The 18,849-nt window shown below is 42.9% G+C and overlaps 2 protein-coding genes across 4 annotated transcripts; one reads left to right on the top strand and one right to left on the bottom strand.

Annotated features, from left to right (window-relative positions):
• Positions 1-636: 636 nt before the first annotated feature.
• On the top strand, positions 637-15,843 carry bcl2l13 (BCL2 like 13). Of its 3 annotated transcripts, none has more exons than XM_080027357.1 (7): positions 637-772; positions 1,727-1,938; positions 4,583-4,672; positions 5,618-5,774; positions 6,451-6,523; positions 6,729-6,857; positions 12,972-15,843. In XM_080027357.1, exons 2-7 carry the CDS (start codon positions 1,797-1,799, stop codon positions 14,016-14,018), a joined length of 1,638 nt encoding a protein of 545 aa, XP_079883483.1. In that variant the 5' UTR covers positions 637-772; positions 1,727-1,796; the 3' UTR covers positions 14,019-15,843. The 3 variants fall into 3 exon arrangements, with proteins under 3 accessions (XP_079883483.1, XP_079883485.1, XP_079883484.1); XM_080027359.1 differs by lacking the exon at positions 637-772 and adding an exon at positions 1,181-1,210; XM_080027358.1 differs by lacking the exon at positions 637-772 and adding an exon at positions 1,187-1,214.
• A 125-nt stretch (positions 15,844-15,968) lies between these two features.
• Positions 15,969-18,384, bottom strand: bida (BH3 interacting domain death agonist). The gene is made up of 4 exons (XM_080027539.1): positions 18,255-18,384; positions 17,524-17,808; positions 17,055-17,176; positions 15,969-16,479 (listed from the first exon to the last, which is right to left on the bottom strand). Exons 2-4 carry the CDS (start codon positions 17,789-17,791, stop codon positions 16,279-16,281), a joined length of 591 nt encoding a protein of 196 aa, XP_079883665.1. The 5' UTR covers positions 17,792-17,808; positions 18,255-18,384; the 3' UTR covers positions 15,969-16,278.
• Between the last annotated feature and the right edge of the window lie 465 nt (positions 18,385-18,849).

Raw genomic sequence — 18,849 nt, 5'->3', positions numbered from 1 at the left:
AACTTCCGGTTAGATAGTTCAAAATAAAACACACTCAATCGGTTTGCAGGGTTTGTGAACAGTGAGGAAGGGACCTCTTCTTCACTCCCATTTGTTTTATTATCGCGTAAATAATACACACAGCCGTCACATTGTTTTAGGGGTATTTTAGATAGTTAACTGCGACCAAAATACAAAATTAATTATTTTTAATAGTGCTGGGTTGAACTTGCCAAGCCTACTATTACTCAATGGTCAGGACAAAAGGGGGCGTTGTCCCGCACTGTTTAAGGTCCGGGCTTTGTGTCATTCTTACGTTAAATGTTTAGCTGCCTTCCATCTCCGAGGTTTCCAAAATGTGAATGGATATTAATGTCAATAGCACTTTCCGGAAAGGACTTTTTTTATTGTCAATTTAAACTAAACATTTTCATTTATAAAATATGATTGTGTTCGTTAGCTAAAAAGAAACCCGCGGCTCAACCGGTTGCTAGGATACACTGGGAAGCTTGAACTGAATCACACACTTTCACTTTAAACGCAATGAGTAACACTGTCCGCTAGCTAATTAGTGACTATGGGATTTTATTTTGAAGGTTTTGATAGGAAGGCTGGTGTTATACGCTCGCTAGCTTTGTGTAGCTTCCAAAGCACACCGTGCTAGTGCTGCTGCTTCTGCTGCTGCTTGCCAGTGGTGGTCTGCCCTCTCCAGCTGCTGTAGGGGATTGTGTTGCACATTTCTCCTATTTGAACTGTCGTTTCGTCTTGACCTGCTTGCCTTTGGACAAGGACGGTAAGACGTCAACTTCCCTTGTGCTTAACTTCACTTAAAATGTAGTTGTGCGTCTCCGAAATGGCACACAAAACGCGCATCGTTAGGCTAGCTGTAGCTAATATAGCAGACATTTATTTAGTTGACTGTGTCTGCTTATTAATTGAGTATGAGGTCATAACATTATCGCAGTCTTTTGGACCCATGCTGTCGTTTTGGGGAAAACTTTGTGATTTTCCTAAGTGATAACTAGTCATTGTTACTAATTTGGTTTGACGTTTGGAACTTTTACACGATTTGGGCCTGAGAATTCCACATTTCAATATGACACTTTATTTTGACATTTCAAGCCGGAAGTCATTATTTTATTTGTCAAACTTGACATTCGTGCTCCGCATGGTGCCTCCTTATCTCCTTTTGAACAACGTGAGCCGACAAACCCGGACTCAACATTTGCCTGTCAGTGAGTTCGAGCAGTATTTAAAATACCCATGCATGCACCATTATTTTCAGTAAAGTCTCTTGTCTTAGGATATCTCACGCCCCTCTGTCCACCACGTGTATTATGTAAGTTCAATTGTGTCCTGTTGTAGGTACATAATGTACCCATCCCATCCTAGAGATAAGCATGTCTTTGGCCTGTCCCCCTCTGTCTTTGCAGGTGGCAGATTACATTTTAATGTTAAATTGTAACCTTTACATTACAACTTTGGGCAAGTGAGCATGTCCACCCAGCACATGGGCTTAGGGCACTGTGCTATCACGCTTAAAATTACACAAGAGCCTATTTGTTTCATATCATGTATACACCACCTACAAACTGTTTTTTAATTTAACTACAGGTGTTATCATGGTTTCTGTCTGGTGCCTGATGTGGACCCACCTAATGTTTTACTAATGGGACAGAATTGACTGTACTGCAGCAATCGCTGACTGATGAAATCATTTATTTTTTTCAATTGTCATGTTCCTCAGGTGAGACGTCCAGCTTTGACCATAAGAACGCATGTGCCTGAGATTCTGACACACGTCTGTCTGTCCCATCATGGCTACCTCAGTCTCCACCTCCTCTGCCTCCATCACCGTCACTGTGCCTGAGGGTTTCCACTATGAGACCAAGTACATTGTGCTCAACTATCTGGGACTGCTGCCAGTCAGTAGATCACGTCCGCCAACCACAGATCAAGGTGAGTAAAGAGCCTTAACAGTAGACGTTCAATTTAATTAATTAATTTAGTTTGGTAGTGTAATCTCACTTAAAGCTATAGTGCGGAAATTCTGTCACCCCGATGAGTAAATCTGAGTATTTAATACAACACTGCCGGAGCATTTACATGAGGTATTTTATTCCTCCTGCTGTAATTCTAGGTTTTTTCTTGGCAATTGAAACATTTCGTGGGCTCTTCTTGGGGGTTTTAGCTTTCGCCTATTGCGGTCCCCTTCGTCTCCAAAGCATAACGCGGCTGCTGTTGTTCTTTCTCTGTCGCAACGTAAAACACATCACTTCCTGTCCAATGTCACTGGACGGCAACATATTGTAAACACTGCGTTACTGAGAAATACACAGAGATTTTTGTGGAGCTGATAAGCTTAATCAACTTCCCGTCAACTCATTTGGTAATGGCTTAAATGTGAATGACTTTCATTTATATGAAAAATATACGCACTATAGCTTTAAGGTATTGATTCATGCATCAATGAATGTCATACACTGATCATTACTGAAGTTCAACTACTGTCAATAACATCCAGTTTTTAGAACTTTCTGCAGTCCCTTAATGCTGTCACACACGTTAATTCACAAATTCAAAAAGAGTTGTGTGCACGTTCACCCGTGTCGGTAACAAAACTATTCAGGGTGTGTTGGCAGGTCACCACCTGTTTACCAGCTCAATTTAGCTTTCTCTGTCCCTGGCTTGGACACGCATTCAGAGAGTGGTGTGACCGTAATGAAGTAGCTACTACTAGCTAGTGATATGTGCAAATAAATAGATGTCATGTGAGGTTCCCTTTAAGCCCTGCAACAGTACAACCCTTCCAATATGGCGTCCAAAGTTAGCTGAAGACTGGGCCCTCTCTTTACAGAGGCTTTTATAGTAACCTTGTGTCATGGCCTCAGGCTAGCAACATACCCGTTTTTCATCATGCTGCTTATGCCCCTAGCAGACAGAGAAACACAACACAGTATTCCCTTTTTATTTTTTCATTTTTATTTTATTTTTTAAAGATACACATGTTAAATGTGTAATTATTTTATAAATCCATATATGCTGCTAGAGCAATTATGGATGAAACTACTAAATCTCACACCAGCATGTCATGGCTCTTGGCTCCTTAGGCCAGGCCACAGTGTCTCAATGGTGAAACTATGATTGAAACCCACTTGACTTGAAGGTAAGATCATTTCGCTGGAGGAATATTTTAGGTCATGCAATACATGATTCCCTCCAACTGCCTGCCACAGGAAATCAAACATCTGTTTGGGTAAAAAAAATAAACATGCTTAGCGGTCTGTAAGCATTTTCTGTACTTCCTGTCCATTTTTTATTGTTGTGTGCATGCTTGAAATGGGCGGAGAAAGGCAGAGGAGTTGCTGATCCTCGCTTTCCGCTTGACCAGGTCCAATTTCTGACATCCTGTCATGTCCAATCACCGTAGGATTACTCTCACGCCAATGGACCAAAGCAAAAAAAGTTGGCCGGCTAGCTGTCTGGCTCAATGCTGAAACAGCACCAAGCCCAGGAAAAACCAACACTGGTCCTCCTAAGCTAAGCTAAGGGCGCTCATGTATGGGCTGCAGGGTGACGTCAGAAAACCAGAGACAGAGAATGTGTGTCCTCATTTCTTGTAAACTATATAATACAAAATGCCAGTGTTTGATTACTGTCACGAAAACTTGATTTGGGGAAAAAAAAAATAGTGTGAGTCGAGTCAGCTATTATATCAATGAAGAATGATACATGAAGGTCATCTGTGTTACTTCTCTATTGGCTGCTAGTCCCCAGTTTAGCTGTGCTGTTTCAGACAGAGCTAACATACTATCGTAGCAGAGATAACCAGTCTGTCTATGGGTTATGTGTGTGTCACTGTTCCTTATCAACTGACCACTGGATCTTTCCAAGCTGAATGGCTACATTCACAATGTGTTCTGTGGGAGTGTGAAAGCTCATGGTTCTCCACCCAATCAGGCCTTGTGCGGTTTATTATGTCCCTATCGCCCCCCAGCTGTGTCGACTGAATTTTGTAAATAATTTACTTAAGCATGAGCTGAGCCTTTGGGGTCTTGTATGCACGCAATGAGACAGCACTTTTTTCCCTTTTTTTTTCTTCTTCTTCTTCTTCTTCTTCTATTTGAGTTCAAAAACTGGTGTTGAGTGACTTGGGAGTAAAGAGCGTGAGCAACACTGTACACCTGAGCCTGCACATATTTTTTTTCCCTCCAGGACTTTGCCTAGTGTGAGTGCGCCCATGTTTATACATGCACAACTGTTCTGTTTGGCAAACTCTGTGCGTCTTTAGTGTCATGCTATGTGTGCGGGTATCCTTGGCTCACCATTATGCTTGAGGCCAGCCTGATTAGGGGGGCAACACAGAAATATAGTCACACCACAAACGGACAATGACGTCGCCACGCAGTGCAAAATAATATACACAACATCCCTTCCAGTCCAGATGCATAAACGTAAATTACACTCTAATTGGCTTTTTCTTTGGTGGTTGTGTGAAATACTTCGTATAGTAGTGTGTGTGTTAGAGAGAGAGAGAGAGAGAGAGAGAGAGAGGGATAGTATAGAGACAGTTGGTTCAATTGACATGTGTTTATCTTTACAGGAGATGCCCACAACGACAGAGAGCGGACCAGAATGATAAAAGGGCAGATAGAGGATGAGCTCAGAGAACTGGAAGATGAAATCGCTGCCTGTAAGTGTTGACACACACACACACACACACACACACACACACACACACACACACACACACACACACACACACACACACACACACACACACACACACACACACACACACACACACACACACACACACACACACACACACACACACACACACACACACACACACACACACACACACACACACACACACACACACACACACACACACACACACACACACACACACACACACACACACACACACACACACACACACACACACACACACACACACACACACACACACACACACACACACACACACACACACACACACACACACACACACACACACACACACACACACACACACACACACCGCGTTCTAGTTGTTCACCTCAGAAACATGTTTGAGTAACAAAGTACCAGTAAAAAGTTAACCATAATGGAGTCAAGTTTCCACAGGTTAATCTATAACAAGAGTATGGCTTTGCATAGACATTTTACTGAAAATGCAAATTCATGTGAACCACAATGATGCCACTCAAACAAATGAAAGAAAGCACACAATCCAAAAACCTCAATCTTGTTGCTCAATTGTATATTCTCCAGCTTTTCTCAGTGTCCCTCTTTCTCCATGCAGACAGTTGGCTCTGCATGTGCAAAGGAATCCAGGAGTCAATATTTGTCAATGTGAAACATGAAATTCATGCGGTGAAAAGAGAACTTTGGTTTCTTTACACAATCACAGTTCTGGGAGTAACACAAGTGTTTGTGTCGCTCCAGACCACCCTCCCTGCTCGTATGTAGCAAGAAAGAGTTAGGTGGCTGTAAGCCCAGTTTACAGGGTGTGTTTCCAATATGAATGAAATTGTATCATTATTTACGTATCTGTTGTTTTTTCTCTTCATTCCTTGAACATGGCCTCCGCAACATATAATTGCGTAACCACGGTCTGTGTGTTTTTCAGCCTTTTCCGCCACAGGTTACGACCGTCACACATCACTGGTGTTCAGCCCGGCCAACCCAGAGACATCTATTGAAGACTGTCTTGCTGCAGTTGGAGACCGGCTGGCCAGAGAGCTCGACACACACCTGGCAGCAGCCGTACACACACTCCTCGCTGGGTCAGTTTGCAGCACTCTCACTTTCATAAAAATTTTCTCTGATTGCTTCAATCAAAATCATAGATTTCACATGGAAACAGAATTGTGGTGCTCACAGTGCAGCAACTAGACTCATTTCAAACCTATACCGTATATTCAGTGTATTTTCAGAAATTAATTAAAAGTTTGCACTTAACTCTGATTAAGGATTGGAAGTAGATTAAATAAAATTACAGGAATCTAAATGTATATGTGACATGAGTCAAGACAGATTAGCAGTAAACAATGTCACACACATACCGGTACTTGCATCCTGCAGTGTATACTGGCGCATTCTTTCATTCCATAGCCCAACCACATAACTCATACAATCCCTTGGGTTGGGACTGCACACAAAAGAAGAAAGCCAAAGCACACACATTTGCAACCATAGCGAACGCATTTATTTTAAGCATGGCCGACATCCACATGTTACAAGTCAAACACACTTACAGCTTATAGCACATGACGTAACACCAGTGGATTTCTGATGCAGAAATGTGACCCAGGAGTGGCTTCGCAAGTCATCACTGGCATACAAAAGATTATATAGTAAGATACTAATGGATATAGTACAAACAAACAAATGTTTTCATAGGTGACCAAAAAAGTGGCTTCGGGATTCTGATTTGCAAGCGATGGTGTCTGTCTGTTTCAGGCCTGTGGACTACCAGAGATTCAGAGACACCACACTGGATCTCTCCACACACACACAGGGAGGCTGGGGCCAGGTGAGTCAGCCATGTTTTTGAGTTATCCTTGGTGTAACGGCTGCTCAGGAGTGGACATGCAAAAGTGCAACATTTTGATCTGCACACTACTGATTATATCTAAACATTTATTGTATGTAACCTACTCATGCCTCTAACCCTTTTTGTCCTCACTGCTTCATTTATTTATTTTATTATTATATTAACTTGTACGCCTCTCTCCCAGGTGCTGGTGCCTTTGGTGTTGCTCCAGGCTTTACAAAGCGAGGGCCAGACCCTGACAACCCTGTTACATCTTGGGGTACGTTTCCTGGAGGAGGATGGGGCCAGCTACATCGCCCAGCAAGGGGGATGGGTGAGTTTTTAAGCATGCCACAGAGAAAAAGCATTGTGTTCTTATTAAATTTTTTCTATGTATTTCTTATTCTTATTTTATACTTTGTCATCAGGAATTCAAAAATGTTTCAGATGAACAGGGAGTTTTAGATAGGGCCGCTACCACCACCGCTTCTTGGTGCCCTTTTATTATTTTTCTAACATATTACAAAAATAGTGAAGTATAAATGTTAGTTATTATTATAATCAATAGGAGAAATAACTTTGTGCTTCTTAGTCCAATTAAAGGGTACATTTTATCCAAGGCTGTACAGAGGTAAAACTGGAAACATGCTTCTATATACAGAATTCATATAATAGCCAGATGAGGGCGTCAGTGAGCTACCTGTACAGATGTTTCAACCTCCAACGACCACATTACCATGCACCAGATTAAAATGTTCATCATACTGTAAGAAGTATGTATGATACTGAATCCTTAACAGCCCTACATGTATAATCTAAAAGTCTTTAAATGGAATCACTCTTTTTTTTTTGTAGCATAATATCTACATTTATAGCCTTACCAGCAGCCCAGGAGGCAAACGCTTCAAATTACTTTGTACTTATTTTCATCCTACACATCTATCTGTTTAACTACATACAGTCCTAATCAGTATCAATGTTACGTTAAAAGTTTTCTTTGAAGATGACAGTGCTGATTTTAAATGGTTCCACAATGTGAATGCTGCCGGAGCTGAGCTGTGTTATTGGCAGTTGCTATTCAGCAGTGCACGTTGCGACTTATATGTCCTCAGGTGAGAACACCCTGTTATAGCTTCAATGTGGTGTTGTTTACTCCTGCAATTAAAGAGATAGTGGCTGGGCCATCTCAGCCCAATGATTTTTTTTGCTCACACCCCTGGTTATTGTATTCTCATAGACATGTAACTTCTGCAACTACTACTTCTTGTATCCCCCCCCCCCAGTGATAATATTGGCTTAGTTTGACGATGTTGAAATAAATGGAACACTGCGTCACAGATGGCTCCCTATGAACAAGGTCGTGCTGACGAAAGGTCACGTGACCAGTTAACCACTGCTCCGGTCGCCATTACCTCATTGTCATGATGCTGTGGCCGGATTTTCGTGCAGTGTGAAACATAAGGCCCTGGCTCCAAACAAAGCCACATTCTTGCTCTGTGTTATGTCACATAGGGGATGAACATATGAAAGGCTGGATCAGTAATGGAGGGATGAAGAGAGGAGGAGGAGAGAGAGAGAATGCATGACGAGACTCGCAATGGCAAGGGAGGGAATACGAAGGAGGGAGGGACTAAGGAGGAAAAGGGGCGGGGCATGGTGAGTGTGTGAGAGCAAGTGAAATCTCCCTTTTTAACAGCTGCCTGCATTCAAGCTGGCTCTCTACATCCACACCATCTCTGTAACTTCACCTTGGAGCATTCAAGTGAAACCAGAGGTTTTCAAGACTTCGCGTTGAGGTAGGACGATGTTTTACTTGTGAGTTTGAAGAAACTACGGAGCGAGCTCATTGGTCTTACTGTGTTATTGTGTGTGCGAGAATTTACGATGAGGGAGAGTGACTCTCTCTTTCCTCTGTTTATTTCCAGTTCGTGTTAGCTGTTAAATGGTTGCATGTGAACATACTGCACAGATTGCTGGCACAATTAGCTCATTCCATAACATTTGTGAACTTACAGAAAATGTTATACATCACATTTGGGATTTATAGCGCAGAGAGACAGAGTTGAAATGGGGCAGAGAGGGAAATGACATGCAGAGAACGGACCACGAGGGCTGCAAGGACTGAACCTCATGGAGGGGACGCTCCAACTGCTACAACACTAGCACCCCTAACATCACATTTGAGTTACTAATGCATCCATCTGTTTAAAGAACGAGAAGAAATAAATGTTAAATGCACAGTTAAGCGGCCAATTCTCAGTGATTTTGTTGCTGAAAAGAACCCATTTGCTCCCTATTGGGTCCAGTTGTGCATTCTGTAGTGCGAGTGATGCACCATGTTGGGTTTGGGTGCCCCTCAAAATGCCCTTTGTTAGGGGTTACATCAGAATACAATAAGGATTATTATGACCCTAATTTGATGTACACTTGATTGGGCAGGAACAAAACCAGCAGTCCTCAGACAGTGCACAGCCAGGGACAGGGAGGAGGGGGCTAGCCTATGATTGGGAAGGGGGGAGGTGAGACACAAAATAATAAATGGCGTATATGGGGAAGTCTTAAAATAAAGGAGATTAACTACTAAAATGGAGGGCAGAATAGAGGTTGGTTTGTTGTTGTCGAGTGCCTGTACACCAGCATCAACCTCTGTGGGTTGTATCTAATGATTTGTTGGCAGCCTGTCTCCTGCCGGTCACTCAGTCTGTTTGCTTGCGTGCTGCTGTCGCTCAGACAAACTGTCCTTCGTAGTCTGACAGTGAAAACTGCTGCGTGAGAACAGAGTGTGCAAAACAGCCATTTCGTATTACAGTCCCTGTGAGTGTTACGGAAGGTGACTCCTGAGGTTTAAAAGTGGCACACGGACGATTGTACCTGACCCCTTAGCAAAGACAAAGGGGCAATGAAGACAATGCGTCATGTTACTGCAGTATGTTTGACAGTCAAAGCAGCATATCTTAAAAGGCAGTAAAGCAACTTCTGCAAGGATAACATTGACAGTATCTGCTGCTTTGTAAAAACAGTGACGTTGTTATTTTAAGAACAAGGTGCTGTAAGGGTTCCAGCCGGGGCTGTGTCATAGCGTGTTACACTGCACCTTGTCTACTGTTAAAGTCCCCCCACCCTCCCCATTTTATGAAAGCATCCTATTGTCAGCTCCAGGTTGCATGCCTGTATCACTGCTGCGTCAATATGAGGCCGCACTGGAGTAGAGTGCCTGTACAGGCTGAGGAAGCCCCAAAAATAAACCTCATAATCCTTTTAAAACATCATCACCAAGGGCTTGTCTGGCCCACTTGTAGCTCGCTGGGGGGAAGAAAAAAAAAATTGCTACAGCTGCGGTACACTGGCTGACTGCCCAGGTTTCTAAGCTAGGGCACCAATCCATTTCCCTGTCCTTCAGTCTATCCATCAGTCTAACTGCTGTCACAACACTGTTAGTGTTGACTGGCTGGGCAGGAACCAATATTTACAGATGCTGAATCCTGTAGCTGCACCCAACCGCACACATAATATGTCAATTTAAAAAGCCCAAGGTTCTGTTAAAGTTGTCAGATAACATAAACTCATTCATTCTTTAGTTTGTTTGGTTGGTTGTAAGTGTACAGTATATTATAGTGAGATATTAAATTATGGAGGAAACTATGTTTAAGTGGTTATGAAAATTCTGCCTTCTATGGAGCATTTTAATTTGCAATAGCCTAGTGAAGCTATTTTGGGTGAAAATAATCCATCCAAGATCTTTTTTATTTTGTATTATTAAATTGAAGGTGGAGTCAGCGATTCTTCAGAGGGCTTGATGTCAAAATCACTTTTTGTCAGAATCTGTGAAAATCTCCACACAATCCGCAACCTGTCCGTACTGTATGATCAAAAAATTAGTGTTAATACACATCCTAGGCTCTGTAATATGGTATGGAAAAGAGTGGGCCCAACGTAGCTAGCAACATGCCTGCTTACAGAGCATAGGCTGTGTATTAACGCTAGATGTTTTAGGTAGTATTAAATGATAATGCATAGCCTAGCGGTCCCTCTGTCCATCTGTCCTTCTGGGTTTAACTTGACTCAGTCTGCTGCTGTGTGACCTCTTGATGTGCTTGTCCATTAGTTACAGTGATGACATAATCGTACAGTAACTGTCAAAGAGTAGCTATGGGCCAGTGAATATTACATTGATGAAAGAAATAAGCCAGACATAGGACTAGTGTGGATCATTATTCAGAAAATCACTAATAACCCATTTCCTGTATTCTCGCGGGTTTGATTTTTGGTTGATGTGGAAATAGTTCCTTTTTTTTGTTTCAACAGTCCAGATCTAGGACATTTACAGTATGTGGCAGTCTTGTGCCAATGTAGCAAGTACTTGTCATGAAACTGCGGCAGCTGTCCCCTCTCCCAAAATACTCGGCATGTTTTAGAGATAGTTTTCGTTTTTATAAAAGGACATTTGAGCAGTGGCTGTGTTACAATGCCTGTCAGATTCACTGTTCTGTTGTGCTACAGTGAAGCACTAGCAGCCCTGTGAGAGCTAGACTGTACACCCTTGGCTCTAGAACAGGAATGTGTCATTGTCTTATGGCTGTTATAGTTTGTCCTGGGGCGAGGGTGGAGAACGGCAGATCACACCTGTGGACAGAACAACACTTGAAAGGTTGGTGTGTTTCCGAGCTTCGTTAGCGCTGGAGTACAACAGTGTGGAGCATTAAAGAAAGAAGAAACGTAGAGCAGATCTATAGTGGAGTGTCTCCTCAGGTGCGTGTTTTACTCATTTATTGGTGCAGGTTTTGAAAGTTGTTTGTACATAAATCCTTCAGTGTTGGGTTGAATTATTTACCTGGTTAGACAGCAAATTTGTCCTGGCTGCTTTTTCTTTTGACGACTTACAGAAAACTGCATAAAAAATATTATGTTAGAATTAGTTTATGGGATTAACAGTTGCTATTCCATACAGACATCATTTCCAAACAGGTAAACCAGGTGCCACCTTTTAGCTGTATAATTGACACATGGCATCCCCCTCCTGTTCTGCCCCGCTGCTGTGGAGCTTGTATCCTGAGGGTTTTGTGAAACACTCTTGCTCTCCCACATTCAAATCAGCTTATGGAGAAAGCAAATGTTGGATAACGATGGAGCGCTGGTAGATTTAATCTCTTCCCTGCCTCCCAGGATCCAGCTGCCATGCACAGCACCGTGAGTGTCCTTGTAAGGAAAATAACCTTCACAGCTTCACCATGTCATTTAAACATCCTATTTACATGGGTCCATAATAGTTTACATACTGTATGAAGACGATAATGGACGATATTAATCATGTTCTCAAATGAGTCTGTGTTTTGCCTTGGGAGCTGGTCTCTGCTGTCAGAACCTGTTATTCTGTAACACGCACACGCACACGCACACACACACACACACACGCACACGCACACACACGCACACACCTACACCTCTCCCCTTTTAGACAAACACTGCTGGGCCCAATGTCTGTTTGAATCTCATCTGTTAAGGTCACACCTATGTGACAAGCATTACACAGTGTTGCTTGGGTCTTTGTCTGTGTCATCTACTTGAAGCACATGTTCAGACTAATGTGGCTGTTAATGGCTATGCTAATGATTTGGCTGGAAAATCCAGACTGAAATATCCCTGCTTGTATCGGACAAGTTGCCATAATATATGGTACAGACATTCATCACTTTAGTCAATCTAGAGGATGTATTTTATAATGACCCCCCCCTGACTTTTCCTTAAGTGTCACCATAGTTGTAGATTTGAGTGAAAAATATTGGAACGATTGTTGTGAAATGTGCACTCTCTAGGGATAACTTTTCACGTTGTGCCATCATCAAGACGGCATTCTGTTTGACCCAATACCTGCGTGCAGAACTAATGAGCAAATGTTAACAAGCTCAATTGCTTACGATTAGCATGCTGAGGTTAGCATTTAGCTTAAAACTGGCGGTGTAGACTCTCTTGTTGGTAGGGCATCAAACAGGATAGCAACTACAGAAGAGAAAAGATTTGGTCATCATTTTTGTGTCGTGTTGTAGGTTATATTGCTTTGTTCTGACATAACGTGGCTAGAACAATATATCACATCACTGCACAGTCGGCAAAATGAAGGGACTTGGCTGACATGGTCACTCTATCATACTACAATAAATAATGATTTGTTCTTTGCAAAGTGAAATGTCGACAGGAGTAGCGTTTGGATTTCTCTGTTGATTTTCTACATTGTCTTCCTAAAGTAGAATGTCCTACTATCCAAATAATATAATTAAGTAGCTGCATCATTTCGGTACTATAAAAAAGGCAATAGGTTTTTTTTTTTCCTGATGAAGGTCTGATACCAAAATCTATTTTACTTTTTCTATTTACTCTTCCCTTTACTATGCACCTGTCTGAAATGTGCTAAGTATTCTTCTGATGTATCTGTGTTGTGTCTAACCCACAGGGTGAAATCTTCAGCCTCGAGTCATCGTCAGAGGAGGAGCGTGGTGGTGGTGGTGGCTTGACCATCGCCGAAGACAGCAACGACATCTACATCCTGTCAGGGGAGCAGCATCATCATCCGGACGGCCTGAGCCCGCCCTCCTCTCTGCTCTGCACCGGGGACAACAGCAGTGAACACAGCTCCTGGCAGACGGAGAGCCTGCCCGCCTCTCTGGCCGGCCACGAGTCCTGGGCGCAGGTGGTCGCCATGGACCCCGAAGGAGACGTCAAGAGCCTGGACAGCAACGAGGGTGGCGGGGCTCTGGCCGAGGAGCGCAGCGAGAACAACTCCTCCAACTCCGACATCGTGCACGTGGAGCGGGAGGAGGCCGAGCTCATGCTGGAGGAGGAGGAGGAGGCAGCGGGCGGTGCCATAGAGGACAGCATGATGAGTGTCCTGGGCACGGAGAGCGAGCTGGCAGAGCTCAGGGCCGAGTTCAGGGACCCAACCCCTTCTCCTCCTCCTCCGCCTGGTCCAGGGTCAGCCGACGTAGCAGCAGACTCCACAGCACCGGCCTCCCTGCTTTCCTTAGAGGAGCCGGTCGTGATAGAGACGCCGCCGGTGATGTTGTCAGCAGAGCCTTCTCTTCTCTCCTCAGAACCAGAGCTGCTGCCGCCTGTCCCAGAAGCCCCTCCCTCCGAACCACACCAGTCTGTTCCTGCAGTAGAAGTGGACCCAGAACCAGAACCGTGTGCCGTCATTGCCCCAGTGCCCGCTGAGGTGGCGCCCCCCCTCTCTCCAGTCAAGCAAACCCCAGAAGCAACGCCCCAACCGGAACAAGAGGCGGAGCTTGTGGCAGTGCCTCTCCAGCCTGAACCAGAGACTGTGGCAGCAGTCTCCGGCAGCGCTCTGAATGCACCGCTGAGCCTGGAGGCTGCAGTAGAGCCCCCAGTGCAGGCCAAGCCTGAGCCTGAGTCGGATCTCCCAGTGCTGCTCTATGGAGGAGCTGCGCTGGTGGCCCTCGCTGCTGTGGTGGCATACGCTATTATAAGCTATAGGAGGAAATAGAAGAGAAAAAAATGTATCTTTCTCAGGGGGAGGAAAATGCGAATCACACGATGCTAAGGTAGAAATAAATGTATTAGTTAAACACATGGTGGGACTCTCCTTACAAATTGTGTTGGATTCATCAAATTAGTCCGTTTTTTTTGGCTTCTTGAAGGTTTGAAATCTGTGAAAATACCTCCCAGCAAACCAAAATCTCATGTCATCCATAACCTTACCTCTGGTAGTTCAGGGATAAACACAATAAGGGGAGAATTATGCACTCCACTCATTACCTGATTTATTCTTTTTTCAAGCGTTTCTTCTCTCACTTAATCCTTCTTGGGTTAACTTTCATTTTTGTGGTCAAATCAAGACTCCAGTCCTTCATTCATTACATTGGAAAGTGTGTGGACTTCCTCCTCTGCTAGTTTCGGCTTCTGTATTCTTCTTAGTCAGTGTAACTCCCCGAGCTTAAGCAAACCTCAAAGCCCACATTTATTGTTGCAGCGTGACTCAAGGTTTTAGCTCTATCCCCTTCACATTTATTTGTATTTCCCTTTCTTTCACTCTTATAACTGTTGAGACATGTGTGACATGCTGGTATTGAAAATACACCATACATTTTTTCTTTCGTGTCAGTTTGAGACAAATTCTTCACAGAACAGGCACATTGGGTTAGATGTTTGTTCCGTCTTTCCAGATTGTGTCACTTAATATGCAGTATGTTTTTTTTTTTGTTAAACTACATATTTTGCCCAAGAATGGATGAAAGTATTGAAATTGTGTATCATTATTTTAACATCATGAGAATGTCAATCTCAAGATACTGTGAAAACAAGTTGGATACAGCGAGTAACAAGGAGTTAACTCTTGCTGCAATGGACATTTTCCATTTTGTTCATTCAGTTCAAGCTGTCATACAGCACTGTTGGTAATAATGCCAGACAACCACTGCTTATGTTTACCCTGCCTAAGTTAGCAAAAGCATTCCAGTACAGATGAATTCAGTCATCTCTCTAATGACCACCTTTTCTCTGCAGTTCCTTCCCTGTCTTTACCTATTCTGCCTGGTGTGTACTCCTCAGTATGTTGCTATGTGCCCTTTTTGTTTTTATCACTGCTCCCAATTTACCCCGACTAATGCCTCCACTTTCCAATGACAACTTCTTCTGTCCCATCTACTGTTGGTTAAGCTTGGATTTCAACTCCTCCCCGAGTAGTATATCGTTTTAGAGCTGCTAGGCAAAAAAAAGGGTTCTTCAAAGACGAGCGCCACAGCATCGACCCGTTTGTATGTTTTCATACACACACACACACACACACACAGAGAATGCTGTTGTAAAGTTTCAAAGCACCAACCCTCTTGTGTCACTGCTGTTACTATTGAGTCAATATACAGTTTAGTGCAGTGAGTTCTTCAACAGGCAACGTTAAGTGTTGGTGGAATGTCCCCTGGTCACCCCCACATTCATTTCAGAAGTCATGTCATTGACCTGTGACTGACCGTTCCCCCCCCCCCCCCCCACCCCTGCTGCTGCCACCTCACCACTACAATAGTTAGAGAATTTTTTGGGATGTTGCGGTATGCTGTATCGCGATATTATACTTCATGTATGGCTGTTAAAACTGTGTTGGTCAGATACCATCTTATTGGAAACAAGAAAAAGGACCTTTTTAAGTTTGTGAGTCAGTGTGACATAGTAATACTAATGGGGTCAGCTATGCCTGCTTTCAAAAGGGAAACTGGCATACTGTATGTGCATTGCAGGCTGGATGTCACAAGGTCCCAAACATGACACTTTGTACCCGAGTTTCCTACAATACATGAGAATAATAAAAGATTTACCTATTTGAGAAGATTTACTCTGGTGGTTTGTTTTAAATGTGTATTACCAAAAGATCAACACACTTAATGTTTGGGGAATGGAAAATGTCCCAGTATTTAATTGAAAAGAAAACTCAAATTCTGGGAAAATATATTTATTCAAGTAAAGCAAAAAAAATAACAGAACTACAACAAATCATGTTAAGTGTACAATGAAAAGATGCACTTAAACAAGCACTTGGAATGAATGAAAATCCTCATGTGTAACAAACTACACAAATTTCCCTTAGTCAAAATATGACGATATTCTCCCATTCTCTTTTTTTTTTTTACTTTCAACACATCTCCTTTCACAGTCGACTGGTCACAAGGAGCAGGTGCCAGTTTCGGATTGAGCTGTCTTCTACCGCACGCTTCTTGTTTGTATTTCCTCTCAGCCTGCAGCTCCACAGAGAGTCATTGGGCCCTGATCACCGGCCTGATGTACTGCAGTGCGATGTTGAAGAGGTTCTTCAGCACTCGCGGGGCCTGCTCACACACTCCCTTCAGCAGGGTGAGAGTGACGGCCATGAAGACTCTCTCCTGGGGCAGATGATCCAGACCCACGCCCTGCCTCATCACCCTCTCCACCTCCCGGCTAAGGTGCTCCTTCCACTGCTGGAGAGCGCAAACCAATACAGGGATCAATATTCAATACATCAAGACAATTTGCTCGGGTCATTGCAACTGTAGAGAGGGTCATGTTTTAAACAACATGAGCTCTACCTGATGCATTGTAAACTAGACACAAAGTTGTGTTTCTCTACACAAACCAGAATATCTTCAACATTTTATTATATTCATTACTGAAGCAAACACTAAACACATTTTACTTCTGCTATTTTGCAATGCAAGTAAAGCATTTGCTGTTGGCTACTGCACTTGTGCACATTTTGATTCATCTGACAAATAAGACAGGGCTATTAAGGAAATTAGCTAATGGCCATATACTTAATGGTTATTATGGCAAAGCAAACCTTTAAAATTCTTAACTCAATTTCCTTAATGTAGCTACTCAGTATACTCACCATGTTTACAGTAATGATCATAACATTTCAAACATTCTTGTGCTCAGTGCAGACTTACATTAGCCTGGTGCTACCAGACCATCGTACTTCATTTCATTTGACTACTGAAGGGAAAATGAAATTTGGCCGGAAGTAGGAGGGCGGGCGGAGCCAGGCTAGACTTACATCAGCGGGAGAGGCTAATATTTTTCGGCCCAGGTTCTGCGTTGCCCGAGCCACAACATTGTGTCCAAGCTGGGCAGCAACTTCTCTCAGCCCTTCTGCAACCTGCAGAACGGCTCCGTCCCCTAAAGGATAAAGATATGACACCAGTAGGCACTGTTTACATGAAATGGTTGAGTCACTTCCTGCTTTCATTGGAAGTCACAAATTGTTTTGTCACTCATAACTTTAAACAACTTATCGGATTTTAATGCTCGGACTTTTGGACTGTGATGCAAGATCACATTGCCTAAGGTGTGTCAAAATATAATTTTGATAGATCTAAAGGCATACAAATAAACCACAGACGAGCCTTGGTGATAACACATCAGACAGCTGATCAGATATCAGTTTGTGGAGCCAGTATGAAACTGACTGTACTGTCGCCTGTATATTCTATGTACAGGTTTAAGTTGCGGATTTAGTCACTTACTTTGCAAACGCAGCTCCACTGAAGGCAGAATATCATCTATAGAAGCAGTGATGCTACTGGAGATGTGACCATCACACTCAAGGTCTCCATCGTCCAGAGTCTCTCCCCAGGGGCCATTGCAATTGATGTCTAAGGTAGGATATATTATGTTCTCCCGCAGGGAGACAAGCTCCTTCCCGTACTCTGGATTTCCACAGTCCGCTTGAAGGAAAGCCAAAATGACAAGTGCTGCGTTTTCCCCACTGGTCAGATTTCCCAGCTCATCCATTGTCAATCACTCCCGGCCTTTTTCATTTAGACGAGAATAATGAGGGCATGTTAATGATAGCAATGTTTGGTCAATACGGTGACTCAATGTAAAAAGGAACTGATGAAGAGCACATCGCTAACCCGTTCAAAAAGTTACAAAGAAAAGTAGCACTCATTTCAATAAGGAATATTTAAACATTCATATAATTTTACTACTTCAAACCAGGAGGAAACTAACGAGTTCTCCTTTTTGTTGAATGGCGGGTGGCGACTATCGTTTGAGGTGCAAAAAAAAGTAAATAGTTAAAATAAATGTATTCGTTTTATTTCCGACAGTTTGCTGTATAACGGATATGCTAGCTACAAAGATGCGCTAATGCTAACCTTAGTTATCTGAATTAGCCAGCCAAAATTTACTTTGAGCTACAGTTTAGCAAAAGCGAAACTTGAAACTTTACGACATAATTACTAATTTTACTCACATCCGTTTCTTATGTCGGGTTAGTCAGCTTTCACCTGCATACAAATAAGTTAAGTTAGTGATTCGCCAGTGAGCACCGACCAAGTTACATATCAAGAAGATACACCGGTCGGAGTCTGAGCATGAGTTTGAGGCGCACAAAACAATTCCAAAACAACGGAATCTACGTCATCTAGGGGGGAGGGGGGAGGACATGGTGCCTTCAGAAACCGTCGGACATCCGTCAACAATTCAACATTTAATCATTTATGCATGTGTTGTGTTTATGTAGCAAACATAGATAGTAGGTAGCAAATGGGAAACTCGCTTTGAATACACATATTAAAGTGAACAGAAACCCTAGGACTTTAGACCATACAAGTCATCGGTTAATAGAAGAATGTATAGCTAGGCTAAATAAAAATAGTCTCTCAAGTTTCCAAACTAGACAGGCCTATTGCATCGGATGGATGTGATATACGGCTTCAACATTTCTTATTAAATAAATTGATAAAGGGTCTTCTCTGTGACAGATAGTTTGGCACTTTGGGAATATGTGATCTATTGTAAAATGCCTATGGTTAATTTTCAGAAAGTCATGCAGAAAACTTTTTTTT

The sequence above is a fragment of the Ammodytes marinus genome (assembly GCF_949987685.1).
Source record: "Ammodytes marinus genome assembly, chromosome: 5".
Taxonomy (NCBI): Eukaryota; Metazoa; Chordata; class Actinopteri; order Uranoscopiformes; family Ammodytidae; genus Ammodytes; species Ammodytes marinus.
This window is presented reverse-complemented; position numbering and strand designations above follow the sequence as displayed.

Bases quoted from the DNA above. Each gene is read 5' to 3' on its own strand.
- bcl2l13 (XM_080027357.1), top strand. From the start codon at position 1,797: ATGGCTACCTCAGTCTCCACCTCCTCTGCCTCCATCACCGTCACTGTG. The intron at 4,673-5,617 runs GTAAGTGTTGAC...TGTGTTTTTCAG, and splicing joins GGAAGATGAAATCGCTGCCT to CCTTTTCCGCCACAGGTTAC. The intron at 6,524-6,728 runs GTGAGTCAGCCA...CCTCTCTCCCAG, and splicing joins CACAGGGAGGCTGGGGCCAG to GTGCTGGTGCCTTTGGTGTT.
- bida (XM_080027539.1), bottom strand. From the start codon at position 17,791: ATGGATGAGCTGGGAAATCTGACCAGTGGGGAAAACGCAGCACTTGTC. The intron at 17,177-17,523 runs GTAAGTGACTAA...TTTATCCTTTAG, and splicing joins AGTGGAGCTGCGTTTGCAAA to GGGACGGAGCCGTTCTGCAG. The intron at 16,480-17,054 runs GTAAGTCTAGCC...TGCGCTCTCCAG, and splicing joins TATTAGCCTCTCCCGCTGAT to CAGTGGAAGGAGCACCTTAG.